Source organism: Pseudorasbora parva, chromosome 1, assembly GCF_024679245.1.
Source record: "Pseudorasbora parva isolate DD20220531a chromosome 1, ASM2467924v1, whole genome shotgun sequence".
Lineage (NCBI taxonomy): Eukaryota > Metazoa > Chordata > Actinopteri > Cypriniformes > Gobionidae > Pseudorasbora > Pseudorasbora parva.
Genome location: NC_090172.1, coordinates 36,756,818 through 36,774,931, shown reverse-complemented (window position 1 = coordinate 36,774,931; position 18,114 = coordinate 36,756,818). Strand labels below are relative to the sequence as shown.

General features: G+C 38.0%; 1 protein-coding gene across 1 annotated transcript; it reads right to left on the bottom strand.

Annotated features, from left to right (window-relative positions):
- Nucleotides 1–294: 294 nt before the first annotated feature.
- slc7a10a (solute carrier family 7 member 10a) lies at nucleotides 295–17,444 on the bottom strand. The gene is made up of 11 exons (XM_067439857.1): nucleotides 17,228–17,444; nucleotides 13,443–13,647; nucleotides 12,587–12,738; nucleotides 6,542–6,667; nucleotides 4,811–4,964; nucleotides 3,914–4,037; nucleotides 3,515–3,618; nucleotides 3,331–3,427; nucleotides 2,157–2,306; nucleotides 1,877–2,054; nucleotides 295–1,783 (listed from the first exon to the last, which is right to left on the bottom strand). The coding sequence occupies exons 1-11, from the start codon at nucleotides 17,373–17,375 to the stop codon at nucleotides 1,686–1,688; spliced, it is 1,536 nt and encodes a 511-aa protein (XP_067295958.1). The 5' UTR covers nucleotides 17,376–17,444; the 3' UTR covers nucleotides 295–1,685.
- Nucleotides 17,445–18,114: the final 670 nt, after the last annotated feature.

Here is an 18,114-nt window from a genome sequence, read left to right as displayed (position 1 = left end):
AAAGTATTCATCATAAAATTGATGCCGGTATTTCTTGTGCTGTGTAAATTCTTTCTTTGCCATATAACTTTTCTGAAATGAGGCTCCCTCAATGACATATGTAGCCGCCTCTCCAACAAATGCAACCTTTGGAGGTCGCAGCCTTCGGAATGAAACTGCAAAGCCTTCATGTCTTTACTCATACACACACACACACACACAGAGAGAGAGAGAGAGAGAGAGAGAGAGAGAGAGAGAGAGAGAGAGAGAGAGAGAAAGAGAGAGAATAACAGTTATTACTTGCAAACTTTTTTTTTGAATTAAATTTAATGTGCTAATATTGTTATTGATAAACAGCAAAACATTTTTTTTTACAAAACAGGTATATCAGCATACATATCTATAGTGCATATATTATGAAACATATGTATACTTAATGCATATGTTTCACACTTTACTATGTCAGGAATGTGATCTCACAATGAATCCCTGATGTATTTGAAATTTTAAGCAATATTTACATTAAGATTTCACTGTACTTTGCTTTTCATTGTGCCTTTGTCGCTGTGGGCAGTGAGAGCATGAATACTGCTGGTCTTGGCAGATATCACTGAGAGACACTGAGCTGGACCGATGGAAGGAGACATGCACTGGGGTATGAATGTCTAGAAAGATCTGACCTGAAGAGGGCACTCAAGTGCAAAAGCCTCTAAGAAACTCCTTTAGAACCTAAATCTGTTTGACAGATTTCAGTTTGGTGCTCAGTTTCAAATGGAGAGATGGATCACTGCATCACTGTTGCATATAGCTCAGTGGAATGCCCAAAATCCCAGCCAAAATAGACAAATGTCTTGGTTATCTAAAGGCATTAATGACTGGAGGACTACATCTCCTTTTAGATAACAGTTGAACGTTTTTTGAAATGTAAAGCACCTTTTATGTAAATAATGTTATTCAAGAAAAATGGCTAAGAGACTGGCAGTGCTAATAAGTGCTGTGCAGAGCCTCTGTTAAACAGTGGCAGGAGATTGTTGCTTACATTTAGGAAGCATAGCAATACGTTTAGCGTGCAATATAAGCTAAAATAGGCAACTACATTAAAGTGCCTAGACTATTCTTGCATAGACAGTTGAGCGAAGCTAGACATTACGTTTTTTTTTCTTGCTTAAGGGAGTAAGTACTAGGAGGACTAAAGGACAAGGCCTAATCCTCTTGAAAGTTCAAAGTTACAGACAGTTAAGATTTCAGAAGACTGGGTTAAGAGGTAAATAGGCTTCAACAAGTACCCTTCGCTCACTTACAGGGGATTTCTAATAAAAAGTCTACCTAAAGTAAAGATAAAAACCTCAAATACAGAGAGAGATCCTGTAAGGCACATGAGAATACACCAACAGTTCTCACAATACTCCCAGAGAAAACATGAAGACAACATAGGAACTCGCTTCCGATAGGACAGGAGTAGGGTGCGTTCAATTACAAGGTGATGTTCGGACAACATATGCGAGAGGAGAACTGTTTCAACTAAGAAATGCAATGTCTGAGCAAGAAAACATAAAACTTCAGTTTTTTCTGCTGTGATGGCTGAGTCTCAGAGGAGCTTCTGGGGAGCACCTTCTTACATGCAGCATCAGACAAAAAAAAAAAAACACTGAATGGATGGAAAACAGGCCTTTGCTATTCAAGTGCAAGATGTCCTGTGCTGACTCTCACAGCTCAGATTTTTGTGTAAGAGGCTGTATTTCAGAAGGATCATCCTGGGGAAAGACCACATAACACAACTTCTGCCCCAGATAGGTGACTTTCTCTGAAACACATGCACATTTACAGATGTCAGATAGTTTTTCATTGCAAAGTGCTAACAAAACAGTGCAAAGACGTTTCGGCTGGTCTTGCTTACCCACGGCACTGTAAACCCAGTATGGTTTGTTCTTCCACTGCACTCCAATGAAGTAGATGGGGACTCCAGTGAGCATGATCACCAGCCCCATACCACACACAACTGGCTCCGAGTACAGACTGAAACCCAGCAGCACTGCCCAGAACACTAGATAGCTGCAAGGGACCAACAAGTTTACCTGCAAAAAGTGAGAGAAGAGGGAGGTGAATAAAACCAAAACCATGACCAGTCATTCTAAATCCATCTACCTGATGAGGTCTATAGGTGGCAACTCAAGTACCTTGATGGGTCTGACCAGTTTGGGTTTCTTCCATCTGTAGTATAGCAGCCCAGCTATAGTGACTCCATATGAGAGGTAGTTTATAAAAGACACATAGTTTATCAAGTTATGAGTGTCTCCGATACACAGGATCACTATGGTCGCCGTACACTATGGAGAACGAGAGAGAAAGACACTTAGGCCCTGTTTGCATCTGGTATAAGATCCATCTAATTCAGAGATTCTCAACCTTTTTGACTTGAAAGCCCCACACACTGGCTAAGATATTTTCTTCTGGCTTTTTATGTTGTTATCATGACAACACTGCTTGCTGTCTCAAACGTTTTCATTAACATAAACTGGGAATGTTTATTTATTAAATTAATTAACCATGATTCATTTTGTGATTCTAGAATATTCAAGATTCTAATTCTCTAGTAATTCTCTAGTTCTTCAATAAAAAAACATTAGTTATTGAGAGGTAAAATATGAATCTCAGTTTGGATTTATTTTATTTTTTTATTATTATTATTATTATTATTATGATTTTTTATTATTATTTTTTTACATTTTAATGAGGTTATTAAGTTTTAATACATGTCACCCAGTGACCCCCTTGGAAGTTTGCTGGGGCCGTCCTGGTTGAAAACCACTTGTCTAATGTTAATCAAAAAAGTAAAAAAAAAACAGCAAACTCTTGTTTCAAAAAGTACTTTTAAATTGTAACCGCACCATAGATTCAATGTTTTGTGACATATTTTAGCCCAACTGCTATATTAACTGAACATTAAATGTTCTTCACATGATCTTTGTCATTGAATGTTGATGTCAAGCAAATCTGTGTTCTGTAAAGTAAATATATTTGTCTTTTCCAAATGTTTCAATTAGACCATTATTGTGAAAGGGGCACAAAACCTGCCAAGTTTTCACCCTTTTTAAGTGCATTGGTTGATTTACATGTGAGTAGGTGGTCCTTCGCTGCTGTCCAGAACGCATCAGGACAGATTAACTAGTGTTTATACAAATGCAATGTGATCACATGAGTTTTCTATTACCTCTCAATGTGGTTTGAGTGATCTGTTCACAAAACATTCTGGACCCCGTTTAGACCTGAATTGGATCAACCAAATCATGCAGACTGAAAGCAGTGTTGTGTTGCATGTGCTGTGTGTGTGAATAGCTCTTTCTCTCTCACACAAACAATCAGGGCAGGGATTGGTGTGCAGCTCTTTAGGTGGATCATAGCCAACAGGTAGGGCAGGTGACCCTCTCTGGCGCCTGAGAAACATAACCTGTGGAGGATGGCCAATGAAGCGGTAAATACTCTGGTTTCAGGGTTGCTGTATTAATCCAGTGCAATAGTGCTTGTGTTTCTCTACCTAGAAGAGGTAAACAAGTATCCGTTAATCCCCCCAAAGGTGGAAAGAGCTACAGAGATGGGCATCACCCAGGAGAATATCCCTAGCAGCTTCTCTCCAAATGTCTGCAATACAACACACAAAAACAGATGCTGATTTGTCAAAGCATCTAATACACTGTAAAAAAATATGTTCAATAAGTTATGACAACATATGTTTTTACATTGTTTTAACTCATCAAAATAAGTTAAGCAATGTTAAACTTGTTTTTATTAGTTATACAAGATGTAACTCATTTTTTAAAGTCAGTTTAACATAATTTAAGTTGAAATAACTTAAACATCCAAGTTCAAAATTTGCCTTTTTTTACAGTGTAGATAGTATGTTGTTTTTGCAGTATATAAGGTCAGGGAATCTCACCACAGCAACAGCGTTTGACTCCAGCAGCTCTTGAGGGGACATGGAGGAGAAGTATGCAATGTTGGTGAGAGTATAGACAAGCGTCACCAGAGGAATGGAGATGTAGATCGCACGTGGAAGATTCCTAGACGGATACACCAGAAACCACAACAAGCCATAAAATATATACTGTATGAGAGCTGGGCTGATTTGTGAAGTGTGTACTCAAAAAGTGAGGCAGAACTGTTGTATGTGCAAAAGTGAATAGAAGTTAATTAAGTGAAATCTGTAAAAATCAAGTATGATTTTTTTTTTTTTAATTCTTCCATAAAGACAAGAATTTTGGATATTGCTGTCTTTGTGAGGACTTTTTGTGCCTGTTCCAAAAGGTTTATCTGGGCCACACACACACACTATATTCGCATACCTCTTAGAGAGCGGTTATTTAGTGAATTCAGTTAATCATTTTTTTGTTAATTTATTTATTTATTTATTCAGATTTTTGTGTGTTTTTTGCTTCTTTTTTGACAGTCTTTTAATTTGCTGCCCAGACTATTTTTGAGAAATTGTGACAAGCCTTTGTCAATAGACGTGCTGTTACTGCCATCTACTTGAAACGCTGAAAGCATCTCAAATAGCAGCAAAATCATCCTTTTGGTGACCTGTTTTGTGCATTTCCGACAACTTGAGCACTTTTGAGGTAGGTTTGGAACACGGTACTCGACGCTACGCGACATGAATAAATTATGCAGATTATGGATACTTGTTTGCTTCACTGTTTGCTGCTTCTATTTATACTGTTGCTGTGTTTATTGTCACTTGGTGATTTAAATTATTTGTCAGTTATTTACTCCAGGTGATTGCCTGTAGGATGGCCTGACCCTGATTTTGACACAGTAAAGACTAATAAAGACTCACTTGCGAGGCTCAACCACCTCTTCAGTCACATAGTTCAGGAAGTTCCATCCACTGTATGCAAATGAGGCCTGCAGGAAAGCCAGAGCAATCTGCCCCACTGACGGATCCTTTATGAACTCAAAAGCTGCCTGAGGCTCCAATGCATCATAGTGTCCTAGAAGGAGAGATAGAAAATTTCGGATTAATTCATACATGAATGAAATGCATAAAACACTGTATTTTTCATATGCTCTAGGGATCAGTCTATTCACATTCATCCTGACACTCTTATGTCATCATTTTGGTTTCATTATTCTACAAGATAGGCAGAGCAATCAATTGTCAATCAAGTCTGAATCTGCACTGCTTAGATCTCTCATTTACTCAATTCTTTCTCTTGTCAGTTCAGGGATTGCCTCCAGACAAGCACATTAAATAAAAATATAAATCAAAAACCTCTCGCAACTGGTCAAAGTTGACAGATTTTGCAGGAAATCACATAGTGTAAGATGCGTACAGATTTTTTAGCTTCAGATGTTGCTTCCATCCAGTCAGAGGATGTCAAATGTGATATTTTGAGATAATTTTAGTACACATGTGTGCAATTTTTTTCATTTGTCATGCATCTCTTAGCGTATGTTTACTGTGTTCGGAACGACCTAAAAGTCTAGTGTGATCCCCAGTTGTTGATGTTTTTTTTCTGTAACCAACAAAGTCTGAAAGTGTATGATGCCTAGCGTTTTAAAATATGTTCCGATTTTAAAAGTCATGTAGGGTATCCCAGTAGTGAAATGTAAATCACTTTGAGCAAGAATGTACCAGTATAAGTAACACAACCTACCATCTCATAATACAAGACCTACCACTAGATGTCACTATAGAAAAAAAAAAATAGGTTCCTTCCAAAAAATCTGCAGAATAAAAAACAACATGAGGGAGGGTGATTCAATATTGACAGAAGTTTCATTTTTGGGAGAATTGGGAGAATCTATTGAAAGGCTTTAGAAGGTATGATTTTAGTAGATGATACTTTTTTCAAGACCAGCCTATTTTATTTTGTGTTGTTTGGCATATTTCAGTTTCCTGCACCCACATAAGGTGAATCTTTTGCTTTTTATTTATTAGATAATAGGACTGTTAGGGCTGGCAGAAGCTGGCATTAGTGTGATGGGAGTGCTTGATGATTCATGGCATTTTACTGTGGGAAGAATGCTGCCTTCACATGCTTTCGAAGTCAATATTTCAATACTTAAAATGCTCTCAAGTCAATATTTCAATGGGCTAATCACGACATCTGAAGTGTGAAATTTCTGATAGCACGTGAAGGCAGCATTAGTCACAGGTGGGTAACCATACTCTTTTCCTTTCTGTCCTTTGCCTACTCTTTATTTCTCTCATTTAATCTCTTAACTTTATTCTTTGCTTCAGTGATTTACACACTAGCAAAATCCTGTTACTGTTCAGGAAAGTGTTCCGATTGATTGCTTATCTGTTCTACAGTTTGACCTAACAACTGAAAGTAAGGGAAAAATCAATAGAGTATAAAATTGTGAGACCCTTAATGTTTAATAAGTAACATCACTGTACATTTATAGACTTTAAGATGCTTTGGTAATTCGATCTGCATCGATTTTAACAGCAAAAAATAACCCCTCACTTTTGAGAGAGAAAATAGCATATTTCATTAAAGACGACAGCTGACAAGAACATACGTGTAAAGTGTCCTGATAGTTGCATACACAAAAACAATACCTTTGCAAATCTGGACCATTCCCACTACAATGATGAGAACAAGGGCCAGAAGTTTCCCCACAGTGAAAACATCTTGGATTCGTGTCCCCCAGCGCACACTGGAACAGTTCACCCACGTCAGGAACACTGCAAACACACACCATGAACAGTTATACATTCCTATATTCCAAACTCGCAAACGCAAACATAAAAAAAGAAAAAGTACTTCCTTTAAATATTATGAAAAACTAAATATTATGAAATATGAACATCACCAAAAAAAAAAAAAAATCAATGAGCTGTTTCAAGACAAAAACTCTGTCATAAGTGTCATGGGGATAAATCAGGTTGTGATTCAGTAATGGAAGCAGTGTGGTTTTGTTGGCAGAGCAGCACTAACTGGTCACATGGTATTTTTTATTAGCTTAAAGAGGGGAAATAAAGATCAGATGTAACTTATTTTACTGCTGACGGCAAAACACTGACCCATTCATGGCTAAGTGGTTCTCAACCAAGGGGCCAAGGCCCACTCAGCAAACTTCCAAGGGGGGCTCAAGATAACTTAATGACTTTTAAAAGAAAGAAAAAAATATCATTAAAATCTGGTAAAATAACTAAACACGATATTTCTTATTTTCATTCACTGACTGAAGGCAGTGTGAGTTAAGAGTAAGAGTAAGACGGTTACCTAGTCTACCTTATAGATTTATTTGGTGTCTATCTTCAGGCAATCACACATACAAAATTTGGACTCCTTTAGAAACAAAAAAGAGTAGTTTATCAAGGGACATCAATGCAACACAGCCAAAAGCTGACAGATTAAAAAAGAGTAAACCTATACATTCACAAACGGAAGTACAGGCATTGTAGGCCACTGCTTGTCTGTACATCTGTGTTGAGGTTAGTGGCTTCTGTACTCAGCCGCATTGTGTAACAGCTCCGGTGTAGATCCGGTACACAGAGGTCCGTCTCCAGGGCTTGATGGCACGGTATACCCAGGCATGCAAAGGGGGACACTGGGCAAAGGGGAGACGGGTTACCCCCACTCATCCATCAATGGCCGGAATTACCCGCCCACACACGCAAACACATGCGGGGCATCTGTCAGACCCCCTTAGACAAACAGCTTCCGATGCCCCACAACAAAACGGCCCAAACGCCAGCTGAATTTTTGGCCCGAGTAAGCAGTCGACAAGAGCAGCTCACAGCCTGCAAACTAACAGCTAACCTGCTCAAATTCATCCACTCATGTAATCCTGAGCTCAATACACACCACCTGTAAACCTCCATGCCCTGACAGCAGTCACTTCAATTATTTCACAAGTATTATGTGCTTAAAATTATAACAATATTCAAAACATAGTTACATGTATTAATATTAATCTAAATGTAAAATACAAACACTTTTTTAAAAAGAAATCATGTTTTAACTTTCACAGAAGAATGTCACACATGCTTAGAATGGCAGGAGGGTGAGCACATGATAAGTGTGATCATTTTTGATTGATCCCTTTAATATATGAACATTAATACAGAATGTGTTGTGGTCTCATATGTGCATGTAAGCAGTTTATAATATACAGGTCCTTCTCAAAAAATAGCATATTGTGATAAAAGTTCATTATTTTCCATAATGTAATGATAAATATTAAACTTTCATATATTTTAGATTCATTGCACACCAACTGAAATATTTCAGGTCTTTTATTGTTTTAATACCGATGATTTTAGTATACAGCTCATGAAAACCCAAAATCTCAAAAAAATTAGCATATCATGAATATGTTCTCTAAACGAATAAAAAAATTAGCATATCATGAATATGTTCTCTAAACGAATAAAAAAATAGCATATCATGAATATGTTCTCTAAACGAATAAAAAAATTAGCATATCATGAATATGTTCTCTAAACGAATCATAAACGAATATGAATTAACTAATTAACTCTAAACACCTGCAAAAGATTCCTGAGGCTTTTAAAAACTCCCAGCCTGGTTCATTACTCAAAACTGCAATCATGGGTAAGACTGCCGACCTGACTGCTGTCCAGAAGGCCATCATTGACACCCTCAAGCGAGAGGGTAAGACACAGAAAGAAATTTCTGAATGAATAGGCCGTTCCCAGAGTGCTGTATCAAGGCACCTCAGTGGAAAGTCTGTGGGAAGGAAAAAGTGTGGCAAAAAACGCTGCACAACCAGAAGAGGTGACCGGACCCTGAGGAAGATTGTGGAGAAGGACAGATTCCAGACCTTGGGGGACCTGCGGAAGCAGTGGACTGAGTCTGGAGTAGAAACATCCAGAGCTACAGGTGCCGCATTCCCCAGGTCAAGTCAATTTTGAACCAGAGACAGCGGCAGAAGCGCCTGATCTGGGCTACACAGAAGCAGCCCTGGACTGTTGCTCAGTGGTCCACAGTACTTTTTTCGGATGGAAGCAAATTTTGCATGTCATTCGGAAATCAAGGTGCCAGAGTCTGGAGGAAGACTGGGGAGAAGGAAATGCCAAAATGCCTGAAGTCCAGTGTCAAGTACCGACAGTCAGTGATGGTCTGGGGTGCCATGTCAGCTGCTGGTGTTGGTCCACTGTGTTTTATTAAGGGCAGGGTCAATGCAGCTAACTATCAGGAGATTTTGGAGCACTTCATGCTTCCATCTGCTGAAAATCTTTATGGAGATGAAGATTTCGTTTTTCAGCACGACCTGGCACCTGCTCACAGTGCCAAAACCACTGGTAAATGGTTTACTGACCATGGTATTACTGTGCTCAATTGGCCTGCCAACCCTCCTGACCTGAACCCCATAGAGAATCTGTGGGATATTGTGAAGAGAAAGTTGAGAGTCGCAAGACCCAACACTCTGGATGAGCTTAAGGCCGCTATCGAAGCATCCTGGGCCTCCATAACACCTCAGCAGTGCCACAGGCTGATCGCCTCCATGCCACGCCGCATTGAAGCAGTCATTTCTGCAAAAGGATTCCCAACCAAGTATTGAGTGCATAACTGAACATAATTATTTGAAGGTTGACTTTTTTTGTATTAAAAACACTTTTCTTTTATTGGTCGGATGAAATATGCTAATTTTTTGAGACAGGAATTTTGGGTTTTCATGAGCTGTATGCCAAAATCATCAGTATTAAAACAATAAAAGACCTGAAATATTTCAGTTGGTGTGCAATGAATCTAAAATATATGAAAGTTTACTTTTTATCATTACATTATGGAAAATAATGAACTTTTATCACAATATGCTAATTTTTTGAGAAGGACCTGTAGGTTCAGAAGAGTTACCGTGTTTGCCATGGTTTTGTTTGCTCTTGTTTCAGATCTGACTCCAGCTCCTTCTGTTTTGTATCACAGTGCAGGAGTGACTAAGAGTGGCCAAATGAAGTTAAATGAACACAAAGCTAATGAGAGGAGAATTCTAATGAAGTGCAAACAGCCTTTAAATCTGCCAAAATACAACAACTCACTCCAAACCCCTGAGCGGGACATCCCTCTGCAGCTAATTGACCGATAAAGCCAACAAAAGACGCACTAAATACACAAAAATGTGCAAAACACTACAACCCTCTGTGGTCAATTAAGACCTAAAATGAGTACTACATTTTTCACGTTTGTTCTGTATTATAGATGGCAGGCTTTTTAAAAAGTTTTATTTGAAGAAAAATTTGATCGATAAAACTTCTTCAAGGCTGTTTGAAAAAGCAGACCATGTGGCTACCAGGTTGAGAGAATTGTAATATAGGCAAAAGGTTGAATACTTTGAAGCTATATTTTTGTCACTGCATAATTGTTATTGTCTATTTGTTTTATTTAATCTTTTTGTTGGTATTTTGACTGGTATTCTCTCTTAACTTTTATTTGCCTGGATTTATGCATTTATAAATAAATATTTTCAGAGACACATGATGTCGGCCCTTTCATCAGAAGACATACATCTGTGAGTGGCCTTTACTTTTACACAAGAGAGAAGCTTCCAACACACTCATAAGCCTATAAAAAAAATACCAAGCATTAGTACCGTAAATTACCTGTCAACCAGTTGTAAAAATGCAATGTGACATATTTTCTTTCAAATCAAATGAGAGATCAAGTAGTTATTGTATTATGCAGATTCAGAAGAATCTTAGAAAAGGTTTGTGTATCCAGTACAGCAGAATGCGTGTGTGTGTGTGTTTCTCTGTTTGTAATCTGACTGCATCAGACAGAGCTTGTGACATTCATTCAGAACATTCAGAAGGGGAGGGCAAATGTAACACATGCCGCAATATAGACAATTTCTCACACAGTGCAACTAAGAACATTCACTCACACATAAACAGGGGTTCATGCATGCATCAGTTTACCACTAAAAATATCCACTGCTGCATCAACACAGGTAGACAGCTTGAAGCCAAAAAAGAACCTGTGCCAGCACTTCAAGCTATGGGTTGTGCTTTTTCAGAAAGGGTTCTTTGAATTAAATTAGAATTGCAGTAGAAGACAAGATGTGGAACTGTATTATGTGGAACTGTATTATACATGCAAAATATGGGGCAATTACAGATAAATATAAGTAGATATAAGTAATCGATGCCACAACAAATGAATTTGATATACAGTATATATAGCATTAAATTCAATAAATTTTATGGAGCATGGTGAAATAATTTATGTCCCACAAATTCACAAACATTTATGTCAATATTTATTTTATATAATTTATATATTTTATATACATTTTTTTTAAATGTCCTGTGAGCGTGGCCAATTTGATTCAAATTCCATCTTGTGGACTGAATGGGAGCCAGTTCTTTAACTCCGAATTTCATCCAACCACACCTGACGCAGCTGAGGTTCATGAACAGGTGACAAGGAGGTAAAAATGTGTGCATCAAATGCATTTTTACAGTGTAAGAGACATGTTTGTGGGTATTTGTGTGGGAACTGTGCGTGTGTATAATGTGTGTTAATACATTACCAAAGTCCTTGGGTGAAAGTGTGTGAAGACCTCAGGTGTTCTCCTGATGTCTTTGAATGTCACAGCTTATATCAGGTTATTTGCTAGGTCTAAAGGTTAATGATATACGCGTCACAATGCCCATCCTGAGCATGACTCGCACACTCTAAATGACTCATTAAAAAAATCATAATTCACTCCTCATTCGTTTAACGGTGTTTAGCGGCATTCACAAAGTCCCACCTCCAAGCTCTTGTCCATCAAAGAGCTTTGGGGTAGCCAGGACAACCGCAAGGTCCCCAAACAATACACAATACAGAGGACACGCCCACATGTTCCGCCGGCTCAAAGCCTGGCACCATTACGGAGTCTGACGCCACGCAGAGTGAGGGTCAGGTGCCCTTATACCATGACATCGATACCAACCCCACCCTGTGATCTGGACCCAAACAAATACGTTCCTTGAATATTGGCTTTCTTGAATCAGAAGAGAACACAGTGATTTGGGATGCAGGTCTAGCATCCTTTGATAGGGCACATACATGAGGTGTCTTCCCTAAATAGAGCCATTGGCCCTTGTCACCCTGCTCTCTACAGTATGTCTGACTCAAAGCTTTAGTTGGCTGTTCCTCAACACAGATTCTGGATTCTGCTGCCAAAAATAGGGATGGATGGCTCAACTCAGCCAGCACTGTCATTAGGACCACTGCCCTCACATTGACACACCCCCCAGCACTCCTTCCTGAGAGCCCCTGTCCAGATCTGACAGGTCCAAACCAGCCCAGAGTCACGGGGCTCTTCTGAAACAAATACACAAGCACGCATAGACATACATTTGACTGGTTCATCACCAGCAGCTCCAAAAATATCCTGCCACGCATCCCAGGGTTAAGAACCAGGATCAAGATTAAAGAACTGTAAAGTGGTACAGACACACAAGGGACTGAATCTATTAGTCAGAATTAACTCTCTATGCACTAGGAACCAGGGGGATTCCTTTGAGGAGGCAAAGAAAGCAGTGCCTCAATCAGCAAAGGTAGTCGGTCACATGACAGCAGTACTAAATCAGTGCTGACCTGAGAATGTCATCTAAAACCTCATTACTAAAGATGTGTGCTGTACTCACAAACGCAGGCGGTCGAGAGGACCCGTGTGGCGACGTATGGAGGCAGGCAGTTTGGGAAGGCAGGCTGTAGCACATAGTTGGAGAAGGTGAGCGCAATCACAGCTAGAGTCGTTGGGTACATGATCAACACTGCACTCCACAGCAACAAGAACCTGTGAAAACACATAAACAAACGAATATTTTTATCATCACAATATACAAAACAAAGATTTCTAAGCAGTGTTAGTGTTGTAACTGAGCAAGCAAGTAAACACATGTTAATCTCCCTGAGGAGAAGTTCCCTAGTGTGCTTCACACACAAACTGAATGTCCATATTGAAGCAACTAATCCAAAGCAACTAATATTGGATCTGTTTATACATTTCCTGGAAATTAAACCTACTGTCTTAGAAAAAAAGGTTCTATATAGAACCTTAATAGGTTCTATCGGTGCTACATATTTGGAACCCTTTAGAACCCTTTTTAAGGTTTCAATCAAAAGAACCCTTTAGGGTTATTTGTAACCAGGAGAAGGTTCTATATGGAACCTTTAAGGGTTCATTCATTATGAAGAATGCCATTTCATTTTTCTCCTCAAAAAATCAGCATGATTAAAATGTGATATTAAGTTACTACAATAGTTTAATAAACAATGATTTAATTACAAAATGTTGCAGAATAATGTAATATATGAATGAATAATAGCCTAAAGAACCTTTGTGACAAAAAACCTTGTCATTATAGAACCTTTTTGGCATAAAAGGTTCTTTGGAGTTGAGTAAAGAACCCTAGGGTTCTATACAGAACCCCAATTAACCCTTTTTTCTAAGAGTCTATGACCTTGGCATTATAGTGCCATATGAATGCCGAGACCTACCCCACCAGGCCCCCGAAGATCTCTGTCACGTATGAGTAGTCTCCACCTGATTTGGGGATGGTGACGCCCAGCTCGGCATAGCAAAGAGATCCCAAGGCACAGATCCCTCCACCGAGAACCCATACGATGAGTGAAAACCCCACACTGCCTGCATGATCTAGAACACCCTTTGGAGAGATGAAGATCCCTGAGCCAATAATGTTGCCTAAGAAAACAAAAGAAACAGCAATGGGTTATTTAAACTTCATATATTGTTCCTATAATGTAAAATAAACAATTTGGACTGAATTGTGAGGTCTTCGTAGTGCTTGCGGGATATTTTCTATTCTAAATAAATATAGACATAATGCTGTTATGCACATTTGCATGGATTACAATTTAATTATGCTGTCTATATCATGCGTTCCCATCACTTGCTTTTTGAAATACACTGCAGTCTTAACAAAATGTTTGTTTGAATGAAAATCTTTTTTCCTGGTGCAAAGACAGTGCTGTCAAAACGCTGCTGTACATTCCAGCCAAGCGGACACGATACATAAGATCAACAATGTTAGTCAACATCAGTTACAAAATCGAGATGAGAGTCCAGTATTCAATTAAAGTTAAATGTTCTGCTTCATTGCATATCATATATATTACTAAAAAAACCCATGTGCAGTGCCTGAATGATTATGCCTCAGGAAACTTAAACAAAAGACTGTCAATTATACAAGGCTCAGCCAGTTATGGGCCGAAGCATTATGCAATCCTTTGGGTTCTCTCTTTGTCTGCGAGTGTTTACATGAAGTCGAATTTGGTAGCATTGTAAATGGATGTGAATGTTTGCTCCGAGCGCCTCAGACCTGTAAAAATGATAAGGCATTGAAGTTGACGAGACCCCACACATCTCAAAAACACTCAGTCAAATGAGATTCAAAGTCCCTGAATTAAGTTCACAGGGTCACACTACACCACACTTGACTTTGACTGGTCATTCAACTCACAACTTCACAAAACAATGTCTGCTTGGCTGATTAACAGAATTAACTCCCCCTTGTGTTAGTTACAAAATTTACAGACAACATTGGGAATGTGGATATTAATCCATTTCTGTTTTAAAACTTGTGTAAATAAAAAGCATTTCTTGTCATTTGCCATCATTAAATTGTAGTTATCATCATGAAATCATCCATTGGTTACATGAGCCATTGCCAAATGGTAAAGCACTAGCCTAGACTTTAATTAAAGTTATTTATTTACATTTTATTTACAAAAGTAAATAAACTGAGCACTGTATGGGCAAAAAGTTGTGTAAAGTAACTGATAAAACTGACAAAAAGTGTAAAGTAACTGATAAAACTTTGACCTTGAGTAATATCAGGAGGATATTCTAGGAGAGGAAAACTTTCCCATACTCAGGAGGTAAATGCCAGCAGTTCAAATTCAGCAGTTATTTTGCCATTAGGAAATCCTTGAAGTTCTGCAATCCTATACTCAATCCTAGATGCTTGTCAGAATAACATCAAACATTTAGAGTGGTGAAGGGTTGTGAACAAAAATGGCCCATGCATCCTTGCTACCCATAAAGCCACTAAACCATAAACATAACTGAAATCTACAGCTGCACCTGCATGTTGATGTTCCAATGGTACACCAAGCTGAAAACACTGAACCACTTTCACTTGATCTTATACAGCCATACATTTTAGGGTAAAGGTCAAGGCCATAACGAACAGTTAACATTAATTATAGCTTTAACTTTGCCTCCCCTATCATTGTTTCTGGTCATATGACAAGAGACTAGCCATGTTTTAGCAGTCATATATAAACCTGAGAAAATCTCCACATAGTTAAATTAAAATTTTGCACGTGAGAATAAAATATTAAAATTAAGGACATGGAATATGTTTCAGTACTTCACTTCGTTAGGTTTACTGCACGCAAGCTTATACCATTTTTTATATGCTGTAGTATTACAGTATCTCCTGCTAATTCACTAATACAAGCAGGTCACTTTCAGAAACAAATCTGTATTTTTCAACAGATTTCTTAACGGTGGAAACGTACATAAGTATTTTGGAGCCAATACTTTAATGTATGTGCCTATACTGAAACTGACTTTATAAACCAACATAGGCTGAGAAACATTTGCTGGAGGAAAAAGTATGACAATACACTCTATAAAAATCCATAAAAATAGGACACAATGTACTATTATTTTGACATAATTTTCCGTATTTTTTTACAGGTGTTTTACCTTCATTGCGTTGTGTTTTAGGGTTAACGGAAATGTCCATAATAATATTATTGGATAACGTCAGGGTAATAAGCTCCCAGTACATTTTCTATTATTTTCTATACTACAGGCTGATACAAGGCTTCAAGGAGGATAGGCAAATTTCACTGGCATTACACGTTACAAATTACGAAAACAAAAGTAAAGGCATAATGACAACTTATCAAAGGCTTCCATTAAGATTGGCTTCATCTGAGAAACACAATAGCATCTGAGAAACACAATAGCAATTTCTTGTAACGTTGTAAAAAATATTTAATTATATATCCATTCGTGTGTCCAGCACACAAATGATAAAAAGAAAAGTTAAAAAAGGCTTTAGTGTATAAAACCCCATAAAAGGATGCTTAAATTTGAGGATGCTAAACATAGGAAAACATGCATTTTAAATCTGATTTATTTTCCTTTCCAGAAATGATTTCATCTTATTCTGTGATGTATTAAAACGCAGTAAACATTTAAATCACGTAATGTATTTAATCTTACAGTACCATTGTATTTAAAATGTATTTAATCCATACATGCATTACACTCAAACTTTAAACATGCATTAGAGAGCAAATCGATCAGACCCACTTTATATTAGGTGGCCTTAACTACTATGAACTAACATTTTAAATAATCATTTGATACAATACACTTATTGTGTATATACATGTTTTACATTGTATTTCACCTGTAATTGTATTTCAGATGTTTTACATCTGTAATTCCCATTTATAATTATACTGTTGACACTTCCCTTACACATTAACCTACCATTAAACATACCCCCACACCTGTCCCTAACCATAGTCAAATTCCACCTCAATATCAAAGTGTTTTGCAATACAGTATAAACACAATAAATATATTGTGTTTATACTGTATTGCACATACAGCCTTATTGTTTGATGTACATAGTAGCCTAAGGCCACCTAATATATAGTGGGACTTGCTTAAAAAGTCTACACTTTCTAAACAAGTCTACCTATTTAATTTACGCTGCACTGCATATAGCAATGGACTCTTGGTTCGTTCAGAGCACGTGAAAGACACAGTGAGTGTAGTGGGATGCAGCCACGTAAGCGCGGAGTTGAGTTTCAGCCTGATTCTCTTCCTCGATGATGCAATCTGCGTTCTGATGAACAGAGATGGAGACTACTGTACGTACGTAGCGGCATGGCACGATACTTCTTCTCTACGGAAACCATGCATTGCGGGTTGTCTTCACGTGCACTGTTCTGCTTAAAAACTAAGACAGCCGTACGATAAGTTTGGACATGAGACATAGCTTTATAATACTTTATTGCTTATAAGAAACACTCGACATTTAGAAGGAAGCGCATTTCAGACAGCAGATATAATTTAAGAGAAAGGCTATGGAAGAGTGAGGACTAACGACTAAAAGATGAAAAGAGTCAAGGGAAGCAGGCAGTGAGCAAATGAAAGACGAAGACACATGCGAAGAGGGAAAGTTTACGCTGGTTGAGCGCACGCTTTGGCATATTAATATGAGGAAACGGCTCACCTATAATTATGGCGCACGCGCTCATGAGACCAATTTCTTTTTTAAGAGTCACTCTATCCTTAGATCCACTTTGGTTTTCTCCGGAGTCTAACATCTTCTGTTGCTCCGTTTTCGCGAAGTTTCTCCGGTTCGTTTCGGTTCCATCCATTTGTGCGGCTGTTCAAGAAAACGGCATCTGTACCCGCGCCCGATCTCATATAGCGGGTTGATGTAGGGCGCTCACGCATGCGCAGAACTCCTGCTGGCTGCCTCGATAGAGATCAACAGGTTGTCTTGTGCGTTGGCACGCGCTTACCTGCGCAATGGGGTTGCAAACGGGTACTGGGCCCTTAATATTTCTTTTTTTATTATTTTTATTAACTAAATGTTTTTCTAACCAATTTAATTACATTATAATGTCTTAATCAATCCATTTAAAATGTTCCTGCAGTGTGACAAATACATTTTTAAAAGTGCAAAATAGCCTATTCCATTTACACTCAGTATCAATAATCACAACATAAGAAATGTTATACATTATAGCACAAGACTGCTGAAACTGCTTTAAATTTCACGTCAACCACCAACATGCTTTTGAATATTCATGTTTGTACACTATAAAAGAAAAAAAAGAAAAAAAAGAAATTCAGGTCTCCAATTGAAGATTTTCATGTGACTGATCATATCTAAATTTTTTAGTTGGCCGGATTGAATTTCTGTGAATTAAATAGCATCAAATCAGAGAATTTAAATTCGGCCAACTGAAATTTTTAGATGTGATCAGTCACTATTTTAGATGTGATCAGTCACAATCACAGTCACTAGACAGTGTTCAATTGGAGCCTTTTTTTATTTATTTATTTATTTATTTATTTATTTTTTATACAGTGTACCTGTGTCATGTTCTT